The sequence below is a fragment of the Bufo bufo genome, chromosome 3 (genome assembly GCF_905171765.1).
Source record: "Bufo bufo chromosome 3, aBufBuf1.1, whole genome shotgun sequence".
NCBI lineage: Eukaryota > Metazoa > Chordata > Amphibia > Anura > Bufonidae > Bufo > Bufo bufo.
This window is the reverse complement of record NC_053391.1, coordinates 491,027,447-491,046,876: the sequence shown is the minus strand read 5'-3', so window position 1 is coordinate 491,046,876 and position 19,430 is coordinate 491,027,447. Positions and strand designations below refer to the sequence as shown.

At 46.1% G+C, this 19,430-nt stretch overlaps 1 protein-coding gene across 1 annotated transcript; it reads left to right on the top strand.

The window, feature by feature from the left end:
• The first annotated feature begins 50 nt into the window (after positions 1-50).
• GPR180 (G protein-coupled receptor 180) lies at positions 51-16,904 on the top strand. The gene is made up of 9 exons (XM_040425313.1): positions 51-245; positions 737-895; positions 5,814-6,014; positions 9,222-9,402; positions 10,753-10,802; positions 11,943-12,100; positions 12,800-12,991; positions 13,608-13,685; positions 16,151-16,904. The coding sequence occupies exons 1-9, from the start codon at positions 113-115 to the stop codon at positions 16,307-16,309; spliced, it is 1,311 nt and encodes a 436-aa protein (XP_040281247.1). The 5' UTR covers positions 51-112; the 3' UTR covers positions 16,310-16,904.
• The last annotated feature ends 2,526 nt before the right edge of the window (positions 16,905-19,430 follow it).

The window sequence follows — 19,430 nt, the reverse complement described above, 5'->3', positions numbered from 1 at the left end:
TCCAGGGCCGCCAGCTGATTGGACGCGCGGCGTGACGTCACGGCCCGCCCCGTTGCCTCTGCAGATGTGGCGGCTGGCGCTGCACATGTCGCCGGGCAGGGTATAGGAGGAGATGCTCGGGCGGCTGCTGGCTTTGTTGTCGCTTCTTCCACTCACTGCATGGGCCAAAACTGTGCATGGCAGCTTTGACAGCGCCCTGGCGTGGCACAGCCGCGGGCAGCACATCTTCACCTTCCTATTTCATGGTGGGTACACGGTGGCAGCTGATGCTGTGCAGCTCCTGGGCCTAGTGCTGGGGGGACAGAGAGCAAAGGCGCTGCAAGTAGTGATGTAACGTACTGAGCCCTATCGCATGGTGTGAACATATGTTTACCTATAAACCTGGTGTCGATGGGCAGCTCACTTACTAATTAGCGGAAGGGAAGGGGTTATATAGTGCAGATCAATCTGATGATCCCACCCTCAGTACAACCGCCCTACCACCCCTGATCACTGCCATGTTATTCCTGAGGGCATTAGATCTCTAATAGACAACTGCTGGCAGTGCAATTCCAGAATATAAAGCCGTGTCAGTGTATACCTATATGGAGGCATGTACTGAAAGTATCGGGGGATAATGCAGTTTACAGTTTGGGAAGGGTTAACACCAGCCTTGTATGAAGGGGACACTAGAAGAAGGATACTGGTGTCCTATTATATATGTGCTATGAACGTCTTCCGTGTCTCCTGTGACTAGGGGAACAGGCCGTGCTGCGGGTCCGGATCAGCAATGTGGCGGCAGCGGTCGGGAAGGATGCTGCGCTGTGTCTGTATCAGGATGAAGAATGGGTGAAGATGCACAGGAGCCTGGAGGAGTACAGCTGTCCTGAGAGACTGGCGCTAGCACAGATAACGAGTACGTATAGATATCGGGGGCTTTTATAGACCTCTAGGTGCTTTGTAAGGCGAAGGTCACATGATCAGGATTGGAGGAGGAATTAGCCCACGTTGTTGGAATAATGACAGTGCCAGCCTTGGATTCCTTGAAAAATTCAGGTTCAGAGAGTTCCTGAGTGTGAACATACCCTTAACAGTGCCACTTGTGAGTGATGGACTGGCACGAGTCGCAGATACAAGGAGGATGGGGCAGCAGTGTTCCCGCTCTCCCATGATGGCGTCCAATCCCATTTAAGGCCATCGAAAAACCACTCCCAAACGTAGTGGTAATATGCCTGTGTATATGACACTTATAGGGTCTGTCTCATTCCGTAGGGTATATGGACATCATCAAGGGTTATGTGGGCCCCTGGGTGAAGGAGCTCACTGGGCCCCTTAGTGGTGGGTCACATGTGGCATTAAGGGCACATGAGTGTGTCCCTTGCGGGACACACTCATGTGCCCTTAATGCCACATGAGTGTGTCCCTTGCGGGAATCACACTCCATATGAGAGAGGGATCGTGCTGTCTGGACTACAGAAGCTCATGGCATTATCATGGTTGATAAGACTGTGCCTCTGTGGGACCTTCCTGACATAAAGCTGTCAGTGTGATTCTGTTACAGAAAGGTCAGGCAGAGGCACAGTGTTATCAATCATTATCATAATGATGTGCGCTTCCTAAGTCCAGAACACATGATCCCTCTCTCACACGGAGCGTGATTCCCACAAGGGATATGCTAGTGTGAAAGCACCCTAAAACTGCAAGTGTGTCAAAACCGAGACCGCAGTCCAAAATATGTACGACATCAAATAAGCACGACATAGTGGAGATAGTACATATGACAGCGACGTTTAGGGCCACAGAGCATTTTGGAATATTCGTGTATAATTTATCCCAGTGATGGAAAGGGGAAAATAGAGGAGCACCCAGCAAAAGCCTGAGAAGGAGAGGGTGCTGTTGTCACCTACCAGCGAGCAGTGTTGTAGATTTCCCCTGTGTAATACAGTAATTAGAGCCGCTGATTGAAATAAATCAACCGACCATCTAACAGGCATATAGATGTCCTAACCAGAGGTCGCACTACATTTTTTCCAGGTTATTAAAGTTACTCCTCTTACCATTTTTGATGAGTATTTTTAGCCAAGGAGGAGCACGAAAGCTGCAGTAATAAAAATACATAATGTTAAAGGGGTTTTGCCATCACAGACAATGGGGACATATTGCTAGGATATGCCCCCATTGTCTGATTAGTGCGGGTCCCACCTTTGGGACCCGCACCTGACCAGAGCGGGGAAAGAAGTGGAGGGCGCACTTCTTACGTCGGTGAGGTGCGGGTCCCAAAGGTGGGACCCGCACTAATCAGACAATGGGGGCATATCCTAGCAATATGTCCCCATTGTCTGTGATGGCAAAACCCCTTTAACATTATGTATTTTTATTACTGCAGCTTTCGTGCTCCTCCTTGGCTAAAAATACTCATCAAAAATGGTAAGTATAGTTCACATCTGCACTGGAGGCTCTGTTCGGGGCTGTATGTCGCATATTCTGTTAAAAAGACATGCAGGACTTTTTTGTCTGGTAAAATAGAAGATCCCGAATGGAAACTGAACAGATCCCGTTCGGGTCAATGGAGTCTGTTAGGTTCTGTTCCTTCAGTTATGTGCCTGATTCTGCTCATCTGACAGCGCAGAACAGCAGAAATAAATAGCAGTGGTGGGAACATGGCCTGAGAGGTTGGTATTTATGCAGGCAAACCATTACTGGTCTAACATCTCTCCCCTTCATTCAGCTGCTCCAACATACAGTCCCATGTAAATAACATCAGTGTCCTCCCTTCAGCTGCTGCAACATACAGTCCCATGTAAATAACAGCATTGCCTTCCCTCCAGTATATGGTGAATAAGCCCCTGGGGGGTCTGGAGTGATTATAGCCAAGTGATCCAGTCCAGTATACTGTATGAAACCTCCCTGTACTTTATCACTCGTCTATAATTGCCTGCTCTGCATTCACCCCAGACAGGCCAGCATTCACTAATGCCCACCAGGAGGCTGCTTACCTCGCCAGGCCACCACTCCGCTAGCAGCATTGTAGATCGCGGCACCGCTGGACGAGTCTCCCTCCACAGCTTCAGAGAGGTGCGCTGTATGGTCCAGCAGCCCACCCAAACTGACCAATAGACAGCATCCTCACAAATAACACAGCTCCTTGCTGTACAGAGCTTTGTTATTGGATATTTCATGCCCCCGCAGTATCGCTGCGCTGCCTGTGCCGCTGACAGCACGCATTGTGCTCATAAATGGCAGGGAAAAGTCTGCCTCAGACTATTTTATAGCGTAAAATGTCCTGTATAGGTGACTTTTTCCTGACTGCAGGTGTTGGGGCAAAGTAAGGTTGGGCATGTTGGATTTCAGGTTGCCTAAGGGTAATTTCACACCAGCGTTTTTCTTTTCCGGCACCGAGTTCCGTCATTGGGGCTCAATACCGGAAAAGAACTGATCAGTTTTATCCTAATGCATTCTGAATGGAGATAAATCCGTTCAGGATGTCTTCAGTTCAGCCACTGAACGACGTTTTGGACGGAGGAAATACAGCTGCGGTATTATCTCCGTCCAAAATTCCGGATCAGTTGCTGGCATTAATTTACATTGAAATGTATTAGTGCCGGATCCTGCATTAAAAATACCGCAATGCCGGATCAGTCTACAAATGAAGTCCATTTGCATGCAGATTGCCGGATCCGGCAGGCAGTTCCGGTGACAGAACTGCCTGCCCGGATCACTGTGCCGCAAGTGTGAAAGTAGCCTGATCCTTTTGTGATAACTTTCCTCTGCCCCACATAGGACATAAGGTTTAGATCTAGGGCCTCAGCAGCACAATGTATCCGCATATACAGCGCTTTATGATGAAAATCAGCACTTTGTAGCCTACAAATAACAGACATAAAGTTACCAGGTTCCACCAGAAGTTACCATTGTCACCATGCATGTTACCATCATACTGTTACTGACCAAAACCCATTATACCAAGTCCAACGTCCAACATACACTATGTAATGGCCAAATAATACCGCCAGACCATAACCACATACTACCACCACATAGTGACTGAATATCACCATACTGTTACTGAAAAAACACAATATACAAATTTTGCAAGCATACAGTGCCCGTGTAGCAGTAAGTAGCAGTGCTACACAGCGCTCTGTAGACTGCTAGTTAACCAATATGTAGCCCAGGATAACATCGTAAAACCTGGATGGGATTGTTCTGGAATAATAAGGCATTTCTATACCAGATACCTATAATACATACAGAATATTTCATCTCAGAGTGCCGTCTTCTGTTGGGGTACTACTATCCTCAGGATAGGTCGTCAGTATCTGATCGGCGGGGCTGTTAGTGAGCAGGACAATGGTAGCAGACAGCAGTGCTATAGTAACCAGCTCCGGACTACTGACAGTGCGGGTTTGGGATGTCGGACCCCCGCCAATCATATATTAATGACCTATCCTGCGAATTGTTCCCCAATATAGGAGTGGACAACCCCTTTAAAGAGTTCCTTACGAAGTGAGGGATATGCGTCTAATTTTTTAACCTCTAGGTGTTGATGGCTGGGTTGAGATCTGTTACATGGATTCATATCTGAAGGATGGGCCATCTATTGAGGGTGGACAATTTAAAACATTGTCTGCTTCGGTGTTTTCTGTGAATCTGTTCTGTATCTAGCAACCATCAGTGAAAAATAGACCGTCCTTCAGTGTGGTTGAGTTTTTCCAGACCCATTGACTTGAATAGGTCCTGCATGAAAAACGCATGATGCAATTTTTAATTTCACGCAAAACTGTTGTGCGGGGGTGGGGGAATCATGCCCATATGCATAAACCCATTGATCATAAAAATCATTTATATGCATGAGCCCCAAGCCTTGGCACTTGTTTCCAGCATGGAACTGGAATATCATGTGAAACTATACATCTTTCTTCATATTCAAATGGGTTTTCTGAGGCTCCAAAAAATGAACAGTAGGCAAAGGCAGGAAGTATCCCGAACCACTCTCCTGTCCGATCCTCCGCAGTCCCCGCCGCTCGGGTCTTCCATTGCGGCCTTTCCTTCTGGACCCGCAGTGATAACATCCCTGACTACTCTGCCTGACTGATGAGACCATTGATTGGCTGCAGAGATCACATGATGTAGTCGGGGACATCATTGCTGCAGCATTGGAAACTGGTGGGGAGCACCAGAACGTCGACACAGGGATCGGACAAGAGGGCTTCTTGTGTTAGAACACTCTCTGTCTTTATCGAAATTTTATGGGGTCTTTGATAACTCCTTTAATGTTAGAGGGGTTTTCAGGTCTTTAATATTGACAACTATCATTAATATCAGAGCTGTTTGAAGAGACCACAGTGCTCTGGTGAGCGCCGCAGCTTCCTCGCAGCACTGGAGACTGAAATAGGTCTGAGCTGTTTCTGGGCCATTTGACTAGTGTTGAGTGAACTTGTGTTTTAAGTTCTGCGTCTACAGTTCGGCTTTGGGTTATCGAAGAATCCATAACGGGATTCTTCGATAACCCGAACTTTAGACGCCGAACTTAAAACACAAGTTCGCTCAACAGTACATTTGACCAATGAAGGTAACGTCGCTGACCTAGGAAGGATACAAACGGCTGATCGGCCGGGCTACCAGTCCTGAGTTATCAATATCAAAAACCCCTTTAACACTTCATTCCTAAATGTGCTCTCCCGTACCAGTAAATGTCATACTCTTTTAATCTACCCATCTGCTAATGTAGAACATTTGCAAATCCCCTACATCCCAGGGCTGCCAAATTAAAGGACTTTACTATAGCCACTAAATGAGAATGTCTGCTTATATGTTACACTTCTTATTTCCAGTTCCTTTGAACCAAACTGAATATAACTACACTCTGCCACAGATCATCTCTCCTGTGGCATGGTATGCCATATATGTGGACAAATACACCTGTCTCATGAGCTATGAGGACCCCAGGACAGACGAGATCACGTTTCAAGTCACTTTGCTGAATCCTGATGCAGCAGGGAATCCTTTTGATCATTTTGGGGCAGATGAGTCCGGTAAGGGTCGACATGCATTGGTTTTCTTATAACCTGTCATTTCTATGTGACTGGGACCAGTTTAGGATTTCTGACTTTAGTTGGGCGATACACAGAAAATACAGTAGCTTGTACCAGAGAATTTATACCTAATGTACTTTATCAGGCAAAAAAAAACAGTGACTCTGGTCCAATATAATGAATTGTCCAATAACAAACACATTCCACGTTGTTATCCAAGACTATAAAATGCTCCCCCATATGCCTGGCCCCTCACAATGAATATACTTACCTGGCTCCCTGTACCGCTCCTTGTCCCACACTGCCGCTGCTGCTTCTCCCCGTGCGCGGATGAAAACATCTGGTGTCGGGGGGGGAGCAGCCAATGGCAGGCGGTGAGGGGACAAGCCTCCCTAGCGTCACCCGCGATGCTAGGGAGGTTTGTCCCCGCCTGCCATTGGCTGCTCCCCCCGACACTGGATGTTTTCATCTGCGCATGGGGAGAAGCAGCAGCGGCAGTGTGGGACAAGGAGCGGTACAGGGAGCCAGGTAAGTATATTCATTGTGAGGGGCCAGGCATATGGGGGAGCATTTTATAGTCTTGGATAACAACGTTTTTGTTTCCGTGTGTCTTCCTTTATTTTTGGAGGATCACAAGACATGAAGGAAAGTAAAAAAAAATCTAAGACAGGTTTGCCATGCAAATGATAGGAAAGAAACGGACGCGGATGACAATCTTCCTCCGTGTTTTTTAGTAGTCCCATTGACTTGAATGGGTCCGCGAACCGTTTTCCGCGAAAATAATAGGACAGGTTATATTTTTTTGACGGACTGGAACCACGGATCACGGACGCGGATGACAAACGGTGCATTAGCCGAGTTTTCAACGGACCCATTGAAAGTCAATGGGCCTGCAGAAAATCATGAAAAACGGAACAATGGACACGGAATAAAACAACGGTCGTGTGCATGAGGCCTAATCCTGAGAAATGCTTCTTTTTATATTTATATGAATGAAGTTTTCATTGCAGCATTGCTCCGCCTAGGGCTGCAGTAAACGATTATTTTAGAAATCGAGTATTCTATCGATTATTTTTTACGAGTAATCAAGTAATCTAATAAGAAAACATGAATTAAGACTGTTTTCCTTTATAAAAACTCATCCGTCCCCAACACCCTTCGTTCCCCCCTGTGCGATCAGCTGCCCCCTCAGTCCTACCAGCTGCCACCCCAGTGCCATCAGCTTCACTATCTCTCAGTGCCATCAGCTTGCCCCCCAGTGCCTTCAGTTCTTCCTCACCCCAGGTGCCTTCAGCTTGCCCCCCAGGTGCCTTCAGCTTGCCCCCCAGGTGCCATCAGCTTGCCCCCCAGGTGCCACCAGCTTGCCCCCAGGTGCCACCAGCTTGCGCCACCAACTGCCCCCCAGTGCCACCATCTCCCCCTCCTAGCCATGTCCCCAGCGACAGGACTTACTTTTCCTGTAGGGGCGCCGCTCCACAGCTCCTCCATCTTCTTCTCTGCGCGCTGTACTGACGTCATGACCTCACACACCGTCGGGACATAGTGTGCGCTTACGTGCACTATGACCTGATGATGTGTCAGGAAGAAAGTGCAGCGGGCCGGCGGGTGACCACGGAGCGGTAAGTAATAGCAAGTGCTTCACTCCCGCTCCATGGTCACAAGACACAAACGAATCCTTGATGCAAAAAAGTTGCATCAATGATTTATTTATTTATTTTGTGTCGAATTACTTGATTAAATCGAGTAATCGTTTCAGCCCTAGCTCCGCCATTAAGGCCATCCAGATCTTGCCCGCTCTTGTATGATTAACACGCCCTGAGATTTTAGAGCCGGTTGTGGTGATTCAGGGGACGACAGGTACCAAGTGGAGCTCCTTCCCCCTCCAGTTCACCAAAAACCTTATTTGCATAAAAATAAAAGGAAACATTTCTCCGGATTAGAGGACCAGATTATCAAAAAGGTATAGTTATTGTCAAGGTCTCACTCCTACATGGTGGTGTGCTTACTTTAAAATTGATTTTGGAGGTGTCACACTACCTTTAAAAGGGATGAGGGGTGCTGTTTCACCTTGTGGAGACCACCACTTGACATGGAAGTCTTACAGGCATGGCTCCCTGAAAAAGGTATGGTAATTATCTCTCCTCGAGAATGAAGGAAACGGTCTTTCTAAAGCCACTCATTGGTAGCTACCCTTTGAGTTAAGGGGAACCTGTCATCAACTTTATGCCGCCCACAGTGACAGCAGTGTAAAGTTGTGACAGACACGCTGATTTCAGCGGTCTGACATTTATGTAACACTGTTAGGTGGTTGTGGAGAACTTATGGTTTAACCCTTACAGTCCATTCTGGAGAAGTCACAGAAAAGAGTCCAGCTTGTCCATGAGCTTCTGCTCACCCTGTCTTCTAGCCATACAGACTGCTGAAATCGGCATGCCTGTCACTACTCTATGCTGCCCTTTGTGAGGGCAGCCTAAAGTTGATGACAGATTCCCTTTAAAGAGCCTTGAAACATGACTAGAGATCCATGTCTATAAACTGCTTTTTTGGTTCTTGTCCCTGTCAGTAAAGAGCAGGGTGCTGGCTGGTTAAGTGCGAAGACTTACTGTTTCTCATTTTGGAGACCACCACTAGGAGTAGGGAGTCTTGCAGGCAGTGCTCACTGGGAAAAGGTATGCAAATTGGTTCTCCTCCAGTAGAAAGAAAACTTTCTGTTGGGGCCGTCGTAGAAGGAGTCTCTCTCACAGGACCCCCATCTATGACCAAGAGTGGAGAGCCATTCAAGTCCTTTTTGTATTACATGGAAGTAGTATAACATAGCTGCTAGAAGGAAGGAGTCTGTCTGCGCCGTCTTCTGAAAAAAGCTTCTCATGATCCAACCACTTTAATATGGTTTTTGGGTATACATATTAGAGAGTATATCCGTATTTGCCCATTTATCACGTATTCCCCATACCCGGTCCCAGTCACCTTATGAAAAAAACTCTTGTAACATCGCATTCCTGCGCTCACAAGACTATCACATGACTGTGTCATTTCTTGGCTCAGCACATCTTTCTGTAAGGAGAAGGTGGTTCATTCATGGCCTTATATTCAGATTTTTCTATAGGCTCCTGGTCTGGATTGGTAAAATATACATGGTGATCATTACTTGTGACTATTGTCGTTACCATTATCATCCCAAAATATGTGTTTTTTTCTTTTCTGCAGGTCTCCATGAGTTCTTTTTCCTGCTTGTGCTTGTGTATTTTGTGGCTGCTTGTATATACATCCAGGCCTTGTGGCAGACCATTAAGAAAGGTGGGCCCATGCACACTGTCCTCAAGGTGCTATCAAATGCACTATTGCTGCAGGTAGTATCTGCCTTGGCAAACTACCTACATTTCTCATGGTAAATATTCTATGTCGTTTTTTTTTTTACTTAGTTTGCTGTGGTATTTATTATAGGGGTGCACCGAAATTCCGGCAGCCGAAAATATTGGCCGAAAATGCACCTAATCCACTTCGGCCGATATTGTTACATATCGGCCGAAAATATAGGGTGTGGGATTTGTCACCCACCATCTGAGGGCGGGCGCCGGGCGGGCGGTTTACTTTGTCACTGCATCTTTATTTTATCTTACAATCGTGACGCTCCAGTAACTAACAACTCTGCAGGCAGAGCGGAGGCCGGCGTAACGTCACTTACTCACGTGACGCGCCTGCTCCGCCTCCTTCATTCATAAAGTGGGCGGAGCAGGTGCGTCACGTGAGTAAGTGACGTTACGCCGCCCTCCGCTCTGCCTGCAGAGTTGTTACCGGAGCGTCACGATTGTAAGGTAAAATAAAGATGCAGTGAGTGATGCTGTGAGCAGCAGGGCTGGGGCTGTTATGGGTAGGGGGATCGGTCTATGGCACTGCTATGGGGAGGGGGGATCTGTGCACTGTTATGGGGAAAGGGATCTGTGCACTGTTATGGGGAAAGGGATCTGTGCACTGTTATGCCCATAACAGTGCACATATCCCCTCTCCATAACAGCGCCACCCACAGATCCCCCTCTCCATAACAGCGCCACCCACAGATCCCCCTCTCCATAACAGCGCCACCCACAGATCCCCCTCTCCATAACAGCGCCACCCACAGATCCCCCTCTCCATAACAGCGCCACCCACAGATCCCCCTCTCCATAACAGCGCCACCCACAGATCCCCCTCTCCATAACAGCGCCACCCACAGATCCCCCTCTCCATAACAGCGCCACCCACAGATCCCCCTCTCCATAACAGCGCCACCCACAGATCCCCCTCTCCATAACAGCGCCACCCACAGATCCCCCTCTCCATAACAGCGCCACCCACAGATCCCCCTCTCCATAACAGCGCCACCCACAGATCCCCCTCTCCATAACAGCGCCACCCACAGATCCCCCTCTCCATAACAGCGCCACCCACAGATCCCCCTCTCCATAACAGCGCCACCCACAGATCCCCCTCTCCATAACAGCGCCACCCACAGATCCCCCTCTCCATAACAGCGCCACCCACAGATCCCCCTCTCCATAACAGCGCCACCCACAGATGAATTTCATTCATGAAAAATAATTATTAATAAAATCATTAAAAAAAAAGTATTTTAAAAGTATTTGGGCAAAAAGGCAGTTTCGGTCAAGGGCATCCTGAATTTTCGGTTTCGGACCAGAATTTTCATTTCGGTGCACCCCTAATTTATTATGTTGTATTTACAACCGTTCCTCTTTCTCAGGTATGCCAAAGATGGCAAAGGAGCCCCTTTCATTGGCAGTTTGGCAGAATGTGAGTATTAGAATACTGGTAAAATGTTATTTTATATATGTGAGCCAAGAAGTGGTCACTGTACTAAACTTGATTTCTGGGTCTGGTGTCATGACAGGTTTTTACCACCCAGTACATTAGGCCCCCATTGGCCCCATTAGTTGCATGGTCTGCCTCAGGAAGTGCTACCTAAACTCTATACCAACTGGTACATTTTCAGAGGTTCTCGCTCATTGCTCTGGCTCTTCTGGATATCAATCATCTTGGGACACACCGTATATCTCCAGCTGGTCCCCAGTTCACCTGTTTCCTGGCTATGAGCTTCTGCTCTAGAGGCACCTAAGGATGGTTGTGGTCAGAGAGGACAAGGTCACATGGCGGCAAAATCCACCACCGAATCTGCAGCAGAATCTTGAGACCACCCTCAAGTTTTTGCCACTGTTTGCGTTTTCCACCTGTTACTTTAGCCCCATTCAATTTATCCTTACTTGGCTCAGTCTAGAAAACTGCTCAGAAAAAATCTGCAGCAATATGAACGCCAGCATGGACTCCCATTGGCAACATTCATGGTTTTCAGTGTGAAATTCATGCACACAATCCACCATGTGAAATAGGCCTTACAATATTTATAGTGTGTAAATACACATTTCTGAAAAATGCTGTACTGTATATTACAGTACTGTATATTCTTGGAAGGGGTTGGCCACTTCCTGGTTTCTGTTGACCAATGTGTCTATAAGATGACTACAGTACTTTCGGATAGTCTTCAGACCCTTTCGGGTTTTTTTTTTGTTTTGTTTTTCACATTTTGTTGTGTTGCTGCCTTGTGCTAAAATCAAAAAAATTTAAAAATCTGTTTTTTGCCCATCATTCTGCACTCAATACCCCGTAATGAGAAAGTGGAAACAGAATGTTCAAAATCTTTGCCAATTTATTGAAAAGGAAAAACTTAATAAAATAAGAAAAAGTGTAAAGGCCTGAAGACTTTCCAAATGCATTGTACAGTGTGTGTGTGTATATATATATATATATATATATATATATATATATATATATATATATATATATAATTTTACATATTTCCTTTGAGCCCCTAATTTGTATTAAGATGCCGAATACAACATAGCACCTCTTTCACGTCTTTCTATTTCTCTGTTCTAGTATGTGACATAGCCTCCGAGGTACAGATGTTATACTTGCTCCTCAGCCTGTGTATAGGTTGGACTCTCAGCAGAATGAAGAAATCTCAGGGGAGACCTCTTCAGTGGGATTCTACACCCACTTCTACAGGAATCGCTGTGATTGCTGTCATTGCTCAGGTCTGTGTGTTTGCCATATTACTTTAGACCAGGCATGCTCAACCTGCGGCCCTCCAGCTGTTGTAAAACTACAACTCCCACGATGCCCTGCTGTAAGCTGATACCTGTAGGCTGTTCGGGCATGCTGGGAGTTGTAGTTTTGCAACAGCTGGAGGGTCGCAGGTTGAGCATGCCTGCTTTAGACAGTCAACCCCTACAAAGTGATGGATGATTATTTGGTCATGTCCGGAAATCATATTTAATGGGGTTGTCAACTACTCTATTACAGAATTCTGTTTTAATACGATCCTGACCTCTGCAGTATTTGAGCAGTGTAACCTGCCTTAGGCGGTATTATTTGTGATGGAATGATTTATGCATTCTTCTTGTGACACATCCTAATGCTGTGTCACTTGACTAATGACCCCAGAGTTTTATAAAGGGCTTGTCTTGTGAAGACAAATTCTTTCTTCAATGTTGCTAGCCTGGCAATCCAATTTGATGGCTGCTTGAAGTTGCGGCCAGCCATATGCACCACTGCAGAGGAGATGTAGTACTACATGATGCCCATTGTAATGGTACATAATGGGTCCCCTCTGTGATCATTCAGAAGTATGCCAAGTGAGGCTTATGGAAAGGGGGTCGTCCTAATGAGAGCCTCCAGTTCACGTATGCTACAGGTGAAGTTATACATATGTTATATGTGTGTGTTTATTGCAGGTCATTTTGCTTGTTTGGGAACAGTTTGAAGACACCAATCACCACAGTTATCATGCTCATCAGAGCTTGGCTGGCATACTCCTCATTGTCATGAAGGTTTGCTTGGCTGCATCATTGGCATGTGGTCTGTACCAGATTATCACAGTTGAGAGGAGCACAATGAAACGACAGTTCTACATCACGTTTGCCAAAGTACGTGTCTCGCAATGAACCTTGTGCTTCATGATCGGTTTGTTACCTTCGCATACAATACAGTTGTTTCTGGATACTTACAGGCGACATTGCTTGGTGTCTTAGTCTACTTTCACACTCGCGTTTTTGGCTTTCCGTTTGTGAGATCCGTTCAGGGCTCTCACAAGCAGCGTTTTGGTGTCCGTCTGAGGAAACTGACCCAAACTGATCCATTCTGACACACACAATGTAAGTCAATGGGGATGGATCCGTTTTCACTGGCACAATAGAAAACGGATCCGTCCTCCATTGACTTTCAGTGGTGTTCAAGACGGATCCGTCTTGGCTATGTTAAAGATAATACAAGCGGATCTGTTCTGAACGGATACAGACGGTTGTATTATCTGAACAGATCAGTCTATGACGGATCTGCACAAACCACGAGTGTGAAAGTAGCCCAAGCCTGAAAAATCCCAGGTTTATGGCTGTGTAACATTAGTGTCGAAACTGGGATTACCACAATGCAAACTCAGTAGGAAGATGGTTGAGGTGGCCTTGCTGTAGCTCTAGACTTGGAGTTTTATTCTGTAAGTATGGTGATTTAGAACTGAATCAAATTGCTGTTTTTTTTTTCCAGGGTTGTTTATTATGGTTCTTGTGCCACCCGTGTTTCGTTGCCCTCTCTTACTTGTTTAGAGAGTATCAAAGAGAAAAGGTAAGCACTGTTTTTTGTCTTTGCTCATCTTAATGGGTACCTAGAATTTTAACAAACCTTTGAAGTGTCAGGAGAGACCCCCCCCCCCACCAGTCGCTAAAACAAAGGGCAGTAGCGCTTACCTAAGCACTATGTCCCATTGTCTCTGTTTGCTTCTGCTTTGCCCTCCTCCAAGGGCGTGGTGGGCAATGTACAACACTTGCTTAGATAGCTGAGCAGTGCCAGACCTAATAGAGAGGCACAGTACTCAGCTCAGCACTTCTACCTAATCATTTTTGTGATTGGTGGGGGCCTCAGCACCCAGACCTGCAACGATCGATCGAAAGGATAGATAATCAGTAAGAAAAAAGTAGAGAACCCCTTTGAGTTTGGAATAATATTATAGAGATTATATCGATAAAGTTTAACCACAATTTGAGATTAAAAGTGTCACTGTACTTTAAAAAAACCTTGACACATCATGGTGACATATCAAAAGTTTTGATCAGTATGGAGGCCCCCACAATTGCTAGAACGAGGAGAGAGCAGCACTCGCCTTTAGGCTACATGCACATGAACGTATTTTGTTTCCGTGTCCGCTCCGTTTTTTTAGCGGATAGGATGCGGACCCATTCATTTCAATGGGTCCGCAAAAAATGTGGACAGCACACCGTGTGCTGTCCGCATCAGTGTGTCCGTTCCGTAGCACCGCAAGAAAAATAGTGCATGTCTTATTCTTGTCCATTTTAGGCAGTTGCAATGGATCCGCAAAACATATACGGTCGTGTGCATGTAGCCTTACTGTAGGTCACAAAATCGAGGTGGCCCCATGGACTTTCTCTTGAGCGAGGAGAGAGAGCATGCTATGTGAGGGCTTCCCTCTCCTCGTTCCATCAGTTGGATGGGGTCTCAGCATTTGGACACCCACAGTTCAGAGCCTTTGATTTGTCGCTATAATGTAACAACAAGTTTTTTTGCAGAGATACTTTAAAAACTGATTTTAGGGAATTGTTGGGTGATGGACATTGTGGAGCCTCATTATATTTTTCTCAGATACTGTGTGCATTAGGCTTCCTTCCTTTGTTTTACTGTTAACGGTTTTACTTGCAGCTTTCTGCATACTGTTTGTTTTATTCTTCTATAGAAGTGGATGAAAATCCATCTGAAAAAAAAAAACTGCATTGCTTCAACATGCTGCTTAGTACAAATGATCAGAAATGCAAAGTTCGCCTCTAAATTGAAAAAGAAAAAGTAGAAAAAAAAAATGCATATGTGTTTTGCAATTTATATTTCCCATAGACGTTCAGCTAACATCTGGCGCTGGCATTTTTTAAACAAAAACTTTTAAACTTTGTCCCAGATTTACTTGAGTCTGAACCTAAAATCTGTCTTGAAAGTGTCTCAGATTGGCACAATTTTAGTGCAGTTTGGTGTAACTTTCTACACTTGCTCAAAAAGAGCTGGTCTAAGCTTATGCTTAGGTTTAGTAAATCTGGGCCTTTGTGTTTGCAGGAAAATCTTTGTCCAGATGTTAGTTGCAAAGCGGTAGATAATTTAGCAAAATACAATAACCTTGATTTGTTAGGGCAGGCTTGTGCCACACCGGTCTTGATGGGGCCGCAGGAGGCGCAGTCCTCGTCATAAATGACATGTCTGCCAGAATGAAATCTATGGCAGCTTGGAGCTGACCTCACCCCATCCCCTTTTAAAAAAAAATTGATGAGGGCGGCATAAAATACCAGTTGCAACTAGAATAGTTGCAATAGCATTGAAAAGTCAAATCCTGTGGATTAGCAACTTTTCTATGCCCAAAACAAGCCTAGGGGAATAATGAATTTCCCCCTACCACTGCATCTGCTTTTTTTTTTTTTAAATTCAGCATGCTGTAGTTATGGCTTTTTTCAGCAATTTTTCCCATAGACTTCTCTATAGAAAAAAAAAATATTGTGTAATAATTGGGACAAGAAAAGAAAAAAAACACTTATGTTTCATGGACTTTCCGTGTGGCAAAACCACATCATTGTGCAGTGAATGTGATCGAAAAAAAAACGAAGTGTCCACCCCAGAATCTGCACAGAACTGGACTCAGGGTGTGGATTGTAAATCCGCAGCAATTTTGTTTGCCGATATCGGCCTCCGATTTCACCGTGTACAGTACGGAGGGTGAAATCTGCAGAAATCCACATGGAGTTGTAATTAATAAGACCGCCATGCTATGTGTCTTCAGCACCGTTTTCATCTTCCTCGCTGCACTGTTCTCATCTTCTACCCCTACATTTGGAAAAATGATTCTTAATGCTAGGGCTGATCTACTCCTCTCCTATTTGGTTTATTAAAAGATGTGGTGAAGAACATGGGAAAGCTCCGAACACTCATGACTGTATGCAGGCATAACCTAATCTAATAAATGCTGCCATTCTAAAATCGAAGGGCTTTATATTAGCAGTATCATCATCGCACTAACCGCCAGTGTTTTTCTTCATCAGGTGATCACTGTGGGAGTCATCCTGTCTCAGTCTCTCTCCATGATTATACTTTATAGACTTTTCCTCTCACATAGTCTTTATTGGGAGGTATCTTCTCTTTCATCTGTGACCCTTCCATTAACGGTATCATCAGGACACAAAAGTCGGTATTACTCTTGATGTCACCTGGATGCTAGGTTTTGGTCCAACACAGAGCCTGCAAGGATTCCTCCACCCTATGGGGAAGAAGTATACATAAGCCTGCATCCTCGGATCTAACCTGGATGATTCTGCCCCTCCTAGAGGTGGTTGGGGCAGGCATCTCTGAGGACACTACTTTGGGTCTCTCTAGTAGGAGGCAGCCATTGAATACTAGCAAGGACTCTGAACACTTGTGTACTGTACTGCTCCTTGTGTATTTCAAAAGCTAAACCTTTTTGGTGCGGATTTGTTTGCAGTAGTGGACTGATTTTTACCACTAAAGTAAATCTAGATGAAGGTGCGTTCTCATCTTTTTTTTATATATGTGCATGTTATAGAAGTGTTTTTATTTATACAACTTGTGACTATTGTATGTGCGATGTCTGAAAAAACGCTAATGTTACTGGGGCATAAAATGATTTTTATTTTTTCGTATTGTATTATTGATTTTATCACTCCAACACAAAAAAAAAAAAACAAATTCTGTAAGATTTCACTGCTTATTGCAAATGTCCCCAACCACTTTCATTACCTCTGTCAAATAATGAGCTGAAAATACTCTAATAAACCAAGATTACAAGCTATGTAAAGTATCATTATATACAGGTATGTGTGTCGTGCTGTGATAGAAGGGAATGATCTGCAGGTGGCGGTGTCCCTCCATCTGATACTGAAATCCTCCCCTGTGGGTGAAAGTAGTACTCTAGATCTGTGTCCAAGGTAAGGTTGCACCGATACTTTACCCGGTTTGATACGATACCAGCTTTGGCATTTTTGCTATACTATGAAGCGCTATTGCACAGCTTAGTATCAGTCACTATCACAGAACATGGCATGTGTTCTAAGTGGCCACACAGTGGAGAAAGAGGGCGAGCGTCCCTACCTCCTCACTGACGCAGCAGGCCAGTGCCACCAATCTAAAAGCGTAGTGGCCCAGTGGGGGAGTGTCAGGAAGGGACGGAGAGGGGAGACTCACTGCTGTCCTCGCGGTGCTAGATGCTGATAAGTTAAAGGGGTTTTCCGAGATATTCTTACTGATGACCTATCCTCAGGAAAGATCATCAGTATTTGATCGGTGGGAGTCCGACTCCCAGGACCCCGCCAATCAGCTGTTTGAGAAAGAAGCGGCGCTCCTGTGAGCACTACGTCCTACGTCCTCTCTGTTTTTCCCTAGGCCAGTGACGTCACGTTTATCAGTCATGTGGCCTAGGAGCAGCTCAGCCCCATTCAAGTGAATGGGGCTGAGCACGATGGTAAGCATAACCGCTATTCAATGTATGGCGCTGTGCTTGGTGAGCACAGAGAAAGCCGTGGCACTCACAGGAATGCCGCTGCCTTCTCAAAACAGCTGATCAGTGGTGGTGCTGGGTGTTGGACCTCCACCGATAAGATACTGATGACCTAGCCAGAGAATAAGTCATCAGTAGAAAATTAATCTCAGAAAACCCTTTTAAAGGACCTTTAAAAGTCTTTCTTGTTAATGTCATTGGGGGACACAGCACCATGGGTATACACCCAGCTACTACTAGGAGGCGACACTAGATATGATAAAATTTGGCACAGCCCATGTGGGCTATACCCTCTCCACAGACACTAGGCTATACTGTTTTAGTCTAGTGTCCGTAGGAAGCAGACAAGACCTGCTTTTCTCCTGCAGGTCTTGCTGCAACTTTTTTCTTCTCTTCACTTTACAGGTGCAGGTTTTATCCTGCAGCAGGGGGTCTTCATCGTGGAGGTCCACTTTAGTAGCACCCCCTGCGGGTGCGTACCTTGGTACCTCGTCAGTCACCCAGTCCCCCATTACTGCATCCGCAGTGGAGTCCGGTAATCCCACTCTAGTGCGAGTTTACCAAAGACGCCAGATGGTAAGTTTGCTCCCTACCCTAGTTACGGACTCCTTCCCTCCCATCCATCCATACTCCATCAGGGTCCCCTTCCCTTCATCGGACTCCTAATTACTCTAGTTCCCGGCTTGTGCCTGGACTAGGCCACGCCAGTTCCTTTTTCCTGGCATCCAGGGTCTCTGTGTGGCTCATTTTCTCTCTATATGGGGATCGCTATGACCCCTCCCTTCCCTCCCCCTTCACGGCATTCCTTTCCTCCCCTCCCCAGGTCCCGCGGTGTCCTCACGCTTAAGGTGCTTCATATTCGGCTGCGGCATCTACTTTAGTCCCCGACTCCGGCTGTGTAAAGGCCACATCTGTTTTCTGATTTTCCCTGCCATCCAGGGGTTCTATTGGATCATTTTTTCTCACCAATGGGGGTCGCTTTGACCCCCTTTCCGTGCATACCCTTTTATGTAGCCTTTTGGAGCTTTTTTTCTGTTTCCCAGCACCCTGCGCCGGGGGTATTTCATTTTGGGCTACACGATCTACTCTACCCCCCAGCTACTGCCGGGATTAGGCCGCACTCTTTCCCGCCTTTTTTTGTTTTTGCTTCCCGTTTTTTTCTAGGTGTGTTGCCTCCCTCATGGCCTTCTAGAGGTCTGTCCTTCACTGTCCAGTCCTGGTCCTGCACGGAATTTCCTGTGGGAGGACAAGATGTCCTTCCCCATCTTCACAGTGCCCCCCACCTGCATGCATCATTGATGGGACGTATTATCTTGTTGCGGTGGATCCCCCTGCCCTCCATCCCTCTCCATGGGTTGCTTCTGCTCCTGCGGTGGCTGGGGGTTGCTGTGCTATCGGCCTGGCTGGTCTGCATGCAGTGACTGGATCCTAGGCTCAGTCGGGTTACCCTAAACTTTGGTCAGGGGTCACCTTCTCCCCACGTGGGTCCCTCACCACCACTGTAGCCTGTGCCAATTCTCAGCTATGATTGATATTATGGCGCTCTTCCCTGCCCTTGTGCAGCAGCATCTGCCCCTCTGGGAGTCCTTTGCTTCCTGCCTTATTCCATATCAGGGGCAGAGTCTAATAGCGGCCTAGGGTCTCCCCTCATAGGTCCCGCTCATCCCCTGCATTCTGGTTTCCTCTCAGGACGGGACTAGCACCGAGGGAAACACCTAGGGTTGGGCGATATCAAAAATATTCCCACGATAACGATATTAAGAAATTTATCGCGATAACGATATATATCGCGATAAATACCCATTTAGCAG

What these genes read in the sequence shown, in the direction of transcription:
- GPR180 (XM_040425313.1), top strand. Translation starts at nt 113, where the DNA reads ATGCTCGGGCGGCTGCTGGCTTTGTTGTCGCTTCTTCCACTCACTGCA. An exon ending in CTTCACCTTCCTATTTCATG is followed by an intron (nt 246 to 736) that starts GTGGGTACACGG and finishes TCCTGTGACTAG; the next exon opens with GGGAACAGGCCGTGCTGCGG. An exon ending in TCTACATCACGTTTGCCAAA is followed by an intron (nt 12,992 to 13,607) that starts GTACGTGTCTCG and finishes TTTTTTTTCCAG; the next exon opens with GGTTGTTTATTATGGTTCTT.